The sequence below is a fragment of the Mesoplodon bidens genome (assembly GCF_964165515.1).
Source record: "Mesoplodon bidens genome assembly, chromosome: X".
Classification (NCBI taxonomy): domain Eukaryota; kingdom Metazoa; phylum Chordata; class Mammalia; order Artiodactyla; family Ziphiidae; genus Mesoplodon; species Mesoplodon bidens.
In genome coordinates, this window is record NC_138163.1 from 93,535,368 (window position 1) to 93,544,034 (window position 8,667).

At 37.8% G+C, this 8,667-nt stretch overlaps 1 protein-coding gene across 3 annotated transcripts in view; it reads left to right on the top strand.

Moving 5' to 3' along the window:
- Positions 1-7,436, top strand: part of WNK3 (WNK lysine deficient protein kinase 3) — a gene marked incomplete at both ends in the record, with an annotated part of 137,133 nt that extends 129,697 nt beyond the window's left edge. For all 3 annotated transcript variants that reach the window (XM_081221803.1, XM_081221804.1, XM_081221805.1), the window contains 2 exons: positions 3,124-3,326; positions 7,107-7,436. In XM_081221803.1, coding sequence (XP_081077929.1) covers positions 3,124-3,326; positions 7,107-7,436 — 533 coding nt within the window. The remainder of the gene's footprint in view (positions 1-3,123; positions 3,327-7,106) is intronic.
- Positions 7,437-8,667: the final 1,231 nt, after the last annotated feature.

Below are 8,667 nucleotides of genomic sequence, written 5' to 3' on the forward strand. Positions count from 1 at the left end.
ATTTAGTTAGCCTGTGTAATAGTACTAAATAATTTAAAGACAGTGTGATGTTCAGATTAGGAAACTTTTCACTGATGAAGACATCTGTAAGTGATTTCTTTCATCTATTTGGACATCTTGTGCTCCAGAACTCATGAGGCTAACAAAACCATCTGCCTTCTTATTTCTGCTATTCTAGATAGACATTGTTTTTATCAATAATAAAAAGAAATATCGGTAAACAAAAAATTAAATGAGATTCTAGTTTTCTGAAGATTGTTGAAAGTCAGTATGGTATATTGAAAGAAAGAGTTCTTGTCTAGGCTTTAGAATTCTGGGCCTGGCTCTGCTGGTATCTAATTGCAAGAACTCAGGCATGGGGCTTCCATGGTGGTGCACTAGCTAAGAATTCACCTGCCAATCTACAGATTTAGTGCAATCCCTATCAAACTACCAATGGCATTTTTCACAGAACTAGAACAAAAAATATCACAATTTGTATGGAAACACAAAAGACCCCAAATAGCCAAGACAATCTTGAGAAAGAAAAACGGAGCTGGAAGAATCAGGCTCCCTGACTTCAGACTATACTACAAAGCTACAGTAATCAAGACAGTATGGTACTGGCACAAAAACAGAAATATAGATCAATGGAACACAATAGAAAGCCCAGAGATAAACCCACGCACATATCGTCACCTTATCTTTGATAAAGGAGGCAAGAATATACAATGGAGAAAAGACAGCCTCTTCAATAAGTGGTTCTGGGAAAACTGGACAGCTACATGTAAAAGAATGAAATTAGAACACTCCCTAACACCGTATACAAAAATAAACTCAAAATGGATTAAAGACCTAAATGTAAGGCCAGAAACTATCAAACTCTTAGAGGAAAACATAGGCAGAACACTCTATGACGTAAATCACAGCAAGATCCTTTTTTACCCACTTCCTAGAGAAATGGAAATAAAAACAAAAATAAATAAATGGGACCTAATGAAACTTAAAAGCTTTTGCACAGCAAAGGAAACCATAAACAAGACAAAAAGACAACCCTTATAATGGGAGAAAATATTTGTAAATGAAGCCACTGACAAAGGATTAATCTCCAAAATATGTAAGCAGCTCATGTAGCTCAATATTAAAAAAAAAACAACCCAATCCAAAAATGGGCAGAAGACCAAAATAGACATTTCTCCAAAGAAGATATACAGATTGCCAACAAACACATGAAAGGATGCTCAACATCATTAATCATTAGAGAAATGCAAATCAAAACTGCAATGAGGTATCACCTCACACCGGTCAGAATGGCCATCATCAAAAAATCTACAAACAATAAATGCTGGAGAGGGTGTGGAGAAAAGGGAACCCTTTTGCACTGTTGGTGGGAATGTAAATTGATACATCCACTATGGAGAACAGTATGGAGGTTCCTTAAAAAACTACAAATAGAACCACCATATGACCCAGCAATCCCACTACTGGGCATATACCCTGAGAAAACTGTAATTCAAAAAGAGTCATGTACCCCAATGTTCATTGCAGCACTATTTCCAATAGCCAGGACATGGAAGCAACCTAAGTGTCCATCGACAGATTAATGGATAAAGAAGATGTGGCACATATACACAATGGAATATTACTCAGCCATAAAAGGAAACAAAATTGAGTTATTTGTAGTGAGGTGGATGGACCTAGAGTCCATCCAGAGTCCATACAGAGTGAAGTAAGTCAGAAAGAGAAAAACAAATACCGTATGCTAACACATATATATGGAATCTAAAAAAAAATTTTAATGGTTCTGAAGAACCTAGGGGCAGGGCAGGAATAAAGACGCAAACATTGAGAATGGACTTGAGGACATGGGGAGGGGGAAGGGTAAGCTGGGACGAAGTGAGAGAGTGGCATGGACATATATACACTACCAAATGTAAAATATCTAGTGGGAAGCAGCCACATAGCCCAGGGATATCAGCTAGGTGCTTTGTGACCACCTAGAGGGGTGGGATAGGGAGGGTGGGAGGGAGACGCAAGAGGGAGGGGATATGGGGATATATGTATAAATATAGCTGACTCACTTTGTTATACAGAAGAAACTAACACACCATTGTAAAGCAATTATACTCCAATAAAGATGTTAAAAAAAAAAGAATCCGCCTGCCAATGCAGAGGACACGGGTTCGATCCCTATTCTGGGGAGATCCCACATGCCGCAGAGCAACTAAGCCTGTGCAGCACAACTACTGAGCCTGCAGTCTAGAGCCCATGGGCCACAACTACTGAGTCTGCATGCCACAACTACTGAAGCCCACACACCTGGAGCCCGTGCTCTGCAACAAAAGAAGCCACTGCAATGAGAAGCCTGTGTACCGCAACGAAGAGTAGCCCCCGGTCGCTGCAACTAGAGAAAGCCCACGCACAGCAACGAAGACCCAACACAGCCAAAAATAAAAACAAATAAATAAGTTTGTTTTTTTTTTAAAAAAAGGAACTCAGGCATGTCAATTTACTTTTTCTGGCCCTCATTTCCCCATTATAAAACAAGTGGTTTGGATTAGACTTCTAAGGTTCTTTCCTTTTTTTTCTTTTTTTTTTTGTGGTACGCGGGCCTCTCACTGTTGTGGCCTCTCCCGTTGTGGAGCACAGGCTCCAGATGCGCAGGCCCAGCGGCCATGGCTCACGGGCCCTGCTGCTCTGTGGCATGTGGGATCTTCCCAGACCGGGGCACGAACCCGTGTCCCCTGCATCGGCAGGCGGACTCAACCACTGTGCCACCAGGGTAGCCCAGTTCTTTCCATTTTTAACATTCTGTCATTGTTTTTTAACTCTTCTAAGTATCTGTCTGAGGAACCTGATGATAAGATTAGAGTTGATACTAATATTTTTGAGATACTATTTATTATATTTGACTTATACCTAAGGTGACCATATAATTTGCCATCCAAACAAGAAGAAACTTTTGAGAGTGAAAGGGATACTGTTGGTAATTACACAAGGACCATAGCTTTAAGCCAGAACTAGAATGTCTGGTTACCCTATCTATACCCAATATGTAGTTCTGCATTACTGGCCGAAAAAGAGTATTTGTTTATCAGTTTTAATTCCTTTTCCTGGTTTCTCTGTTTTTTTTTCTTCTTATAGATCCACTGTGTGTGGAAAGTAGTGCAGCATCATGCCAGCAATCTCCAGCTAGTAAAAAAGGGATGTTCACAGATGACTTACACAAACTGGTGGATGACTGGACAAAGGAAACAGTAGGAAATTCTCTTATTAAGCCAAGTTTAAACCAACTTAAACAGAGTCAACAGAAACTAGAAACAGACAACTGGAACAAAGTATATGAAGTAAGTTGTTTATACCTGACCCTCTTAATTTATGAGAACTAAAACTATAAAAATTGATTCACTTAGGCCTATAGTTATAGTCACTATGATAGAGTGGTACGATTTGACAACATAGAGACTTTTATCCTTGTCTAGATTCATTATGTCTTTGAGCAAATTATGTTTTAGGCCAGGGGCCAGCAAACTATTTCTGGGAAGGGGCCAATTAGTAAATATTTTCAAGCCATGTGGTTGTAACTAATCAACCCAGCCATAGACAATACATAAACAAGTGGGCATGGCTTTGTTCCATTAAAACTTGATTTGCAAGAAGAGGTGGCAGGCTGTAGATTGCTAACCCTTGTTTTAGGCTATTATACCTGAAGAGAAAAAAAAACATCAAGTATCAAAAAAGAAAGCATCTGGAGTGAGGGTTAATTCAGTCTTGTGGTGCAAGAAGAATTTGGGTTTTGAGGAAAAGTTATCTTATGTTAATTGTACATCAGTATTCTCAGAGCCAATAAGTTATCTTACATATTCAGTATGAAAAAGAATTTTAAAGATATTTAAACTGGAATATTATAGAAGATATCTTAAGTTTATGGACGAGATGTCTACTTAATTGCATATGGCCTTAGTTAGGTGTACAAGCAATTGAAATGTAGAAAGATGTCCACAATGCATTCTGGAGTGAGAAGAAGACAGGTTCACAGAATAGTATATATAGTATTTATGTAAAATTATATAAGATACATGTATATATGCATAGAAATAGGAAAAGCCATTAAAATATGCTGGATGGTGGAATTTGGGCCTTATTTTACTTTGTACTTTTCTGTATTTGAATTTTTAAAGTATCATTTTTTCAAAATGAGTAAATATATTAAAATGTGAATCAGGGCTTAGAATCTGAACCCATATAATTGAAAGAGATATATCTGAATGTGTGTGTGTTATGTTTGTGTACGTATATGTGTGTGTGTATATAGTCATTGCATGTAGTTTGGTAAAGAGTCTGAAAATACATTTAGTGTTAACACTGAATAAAATTTTCCAAAAGCCTAGATTTTCCAAACTAGTAAGCAGTGTACCTGCTTAAGGGCTCTGTGTATTTATATTATTCCTGGCACCGATTTATACACAGATAGTATCACCATTGTAAAAATTGGAAGCCTTTAGAGGCAAATTTTAAGGCATAAATGTGTTTGTGCTGTCAGTGAGATATCCTCTGAGCACTATGTGAATGGAGGCCTTTGTTGATGAGTTGGAGGGTGGTTTATTTATGAGGATGTTTGGAAGAAGAGTGAGTAGAAAATGGAGTATGAATAAAAGTGGTGAAGGTCTTTATACGGACTGGGGTTCCAGCGTCAGCTCAGTCATTTACTAGTTGTGTGACTTTAGACAAGTCACTTGTGCGTCAGTTTTCATGTCTTTAAAACAGGGATAATACCTTCTTGCTTTGCAGGATTGCTGTGAGGATTAAATGAGGTAACATCTATAATGTGCCTAGCACATAGTAGTATCCTATATATGGTAACTATTTTTGTATTTTTAGGTTCAGTTGATTATATCTTTGTGTGGAGAGCCCATCTCACTATCTGACGTTCTTGCATGTTACTGTTCTGTGCCTTAGAAAATTTTGTCACAATTATGTGCCAAGCCCTCTGCTAGGCACTGGGTTTGATTAGCAAAAACAAGTATGTTCCCTGTTCTCATGGGACTTATATGCTGGTGGGACAGTTAGATATGAACAGACTTGTATAAATAAACATAAAATTGCAGCTGTAATAAGGACTACAAAGGAGAGATATAGGATACCATACAGTAAGGGAAATTTGACCTAGTAAAGGGAAGTCAAGAAAAGCTTCCCTGAGAAAGTGATGATTGAGCAGAGATCTGCAGGATGAGTAAGTGTTAACTAGGTGAAAAGGGGAGGGAATATGATTCTAAGCAGAAAGAACAGCATATGCAAAACCCCTGTATGGGAAAACAGAGAATGAAAGGACTGAAAGTAGGTCCATTTGGCTGAAGTGAAGAGAGCAGAGAGGACTTGGTGCACAGTGAATCTAAGGAGGGTCTTAAAAGTGGTGATGACAAGGAACTTTGTCTTTATTTTAAGACAGATGGATAGCCATTGAAGCCCTAGGGTTGACATGATCAGATTTGCTTTTTGAACAGATCACTCTGGCTTGAAGCAAGAAGAAAGATTATTGAAGATAAGGGTAGATGTTGGTAGACCAATTAAGAGTTAGTCACAGTAAGCCCGATAAAGAGTTGAACAACTTTTTAAATAACTATACTTCAATTTAAAAAAAGAGAGAAGCTGAGATGAAGAGAAGTGAACAGATTACAAGAAATGTTTAAGAGATAAAATGGACCAGATTTAGTGATGGAACTGATGTTTGGCAGAGGGGAGGTGTCAAGGCAAGGTTTCTGGCTGGTATAACTGGCTATCATTCCAGCATACCAATCATCAAGAAGGGGAACATGAGCAGGCAGTGTGCTTTGGTAGAAGAAAGATCATACGTTTGGTTTTGGTCATTTGAATCTGAGATGCCTTTTAAATATCCAGGAGAAGATTAAGTATAACATGTCATCTCCAATTTTTATTTTTTGAAATAAAAATCACATTGTTACTGTTTGTAAAATAATAATGTTTGTTATAGAATTTAATCAATGCAGAAAAGTACAAAATTTTAAAATACCACCTTCAAATCCTACCACCCAGAAATAATTGTCACTAACTTTAGATAAACATCATTTCAGATATCTTTCTATGTCTGTATATGAATACATAGAAATAGCTTTACAAAAATGTGATCATACTATATGTGCTATTTTAAAATCAGAAGTACTTAGTTTTACTTTAACAGAACAAAAATACTGATATGAAAAAGGGATTGCTGGACTTTAAATGGTTTTTTTTTCACCTCAAGAGATCTTGTCATTCATTCTTGATTCAAGCTAAAAACCTTTTTCCTAACTGTAGTTTGAAACTTTAGTTAAAAGCGTTTTAGCTTGACCATCAATTTAGAAGAACTAAGAATTTGGGACTGATACCAAGCTCTCCTTTAAGTAAGAATTATTTACTTCCATTTAGACTTATTATTCCCATGTGCATAAGATTTCAGTAATCTCTATACATACAAATAATCACAATACGATATAATAAGAAGAGTCAGGCAGCAGTGTTTTCTTAGTACTGCCCAAAACATAATTGTCGAGTTTAAATTTCCAAAAATGTAACAGAAATGTCAGACTTTAAATAGTGAGTAGGAGGAGGTAGGGAGGTGACATTTATTGAGCACCTACTATATGCCAGGCTTCCCCTATGCCACTCTAAATCATGCTCCTCTTTCTCCAAAGAATTATGTAGTAAGATGGACTACTGTTGTCTGTGGCCCTGAATGAGAGACTGCCTGGGACTGGCAGAAGGAAGTAAAAATAGAAGAGTAGTGCTAGCATGAGGAAAGGAGACACTAAACTGTGAACAGAAATTTAGCAGGGGTCTTGGAGTTAGCTGGAACTGTGTTCAAATCCTCACGTTACTATTAACTTGCTAAGTGGTGATGGGTGTTACCAATTTTGAGCTTCTGTTTCCTCATCTAAAAATGCCTGCCTTGCAGGGCAGTTACGAAGATGAAATGAAATAAGGTATATAACTATGCTTAGCACACAGCAAGTTACTCCAAAAATGGTAGACACTCAGAATAATAATGGGAGAGTAGTAAGCCAAAAAGAATACAGATGGGTAAAAGTATCTACCAAATAAACTGATCTTTTGTTTTCATTTTTTGTTAGACTACTCCATCTACTATGGGCTACACATCAACATGGATCTCTTCTCTGTCCCCAATCCGTGGAGCTGTCCCAACCTCCTTGCCACAAGGACTCTCACGCCCTTCATTTCCTGGGCCATTATCATCATATGGAATACCCCATGTTTGTCAATATAATGCTGTGGGGGGGCCAGGGTATCCAGTACAGTGGGTAGGAATTTCAGGAACACCACGACAGTCTGTACTAATTCCTACCCAATCTGGGGGACTGTTCCAGCCGGGGATGAATTTGCAGGCATTTCCAGTTTCACCAGTGCAGAATCCATCCACGATCCCTCCTGGTCCCAAATGAATCAGAATAGAAGATGAAGAAAAAGGAGATGTTTTTCACAATTATTTCCGGGACGCCTAAGATAATAATCTTTCTTCTTCTTGGGTTCTGCCATATTTTCCCTCATTTTGAGTTTACTTTCCACTATATATTTCTTTTGTTCCAATGTAGTATTTGATATAGCTCATCATCCTGTAGAACTGTGCAGTTTGTACATAGAACACTGCACACAGAAATGGTTTTTCACTTCAAATCCTATCCTCTTTGATACTTGATTTTTTAAAAATACTGTTCAGAATGCTTTAATAAGCTCAGCTTGAGCATTTCCATTTCCAGGACACTTTCCATTATTGCTGCTCTCTGCAGCTGGATGATACTTTTCTTTAAAAGGTATAAAAACTATTTATATTCCCCTAACATGGGCAAAGTGAGACCCTCCAACAGCTGGAGTCTTATGGGATTCTTCACGTTTATCTTAGGTTTACCTTTCGCAGAAGGCAGGGTAACTTGCTGCAGGAAATGTTTTTGAGCCCTTTTTAATGTGATTTTCTTCCCGTCGTCACAGCAGTAGGAGTGAAGCCTTGTTTTAAGTGAGGCGGAGAGAAAGGAAAAAACAGAACTGTAACAGTTCCTTGATTCTGCAGATACTGTAGCTGCTTTAGGATTTCCATAGTAATTCAAAGCAGCTATCTCTTTGTTTCTCATGTGCACACTATATTGTTTTTGAGCATCTGAGAGGCATTGGTTTGGCTTGCATTCTTTTGCAAGGGATGTATTGCAGCTGATATGAATCTCATTTGGGGGGAATCTTTGTGTTCCTAACAAAGAGGATTCAAGTTACACCTCTATTAGTCCATTCTTCTGAAGTGAAATTTACTTGACACAGTAGGTTTTGTAGGTTTTAAGACTTACACATGAAACACTGGCTTTACAGGGTTCTAAGAGATGTGGGGTATACATTGTCCTGCAGTAGATAGTAGACCCTCAAACGATACTATTTAAGTTGCCCTTAGCTTTTTTTTTTTTTTGATTACCTTTTTTTCAGTTGTTATAGTTTTCTTGTTAGTATCTAGCATCTTAGATGATTTTAGGTCTCAGATGATTTTGGCAGCCTCTTTAGAATCTGAGAGATCACTGTCAAGTTGCACTTTACTGGGTTTTATCCAGTTTTAGGAGGAGGGGAGGCAATGTCAAAATATACACTTTTAGTTTTCAAGAAGGTTAACTGTAATAATCTTAAAAGACTGGTCAC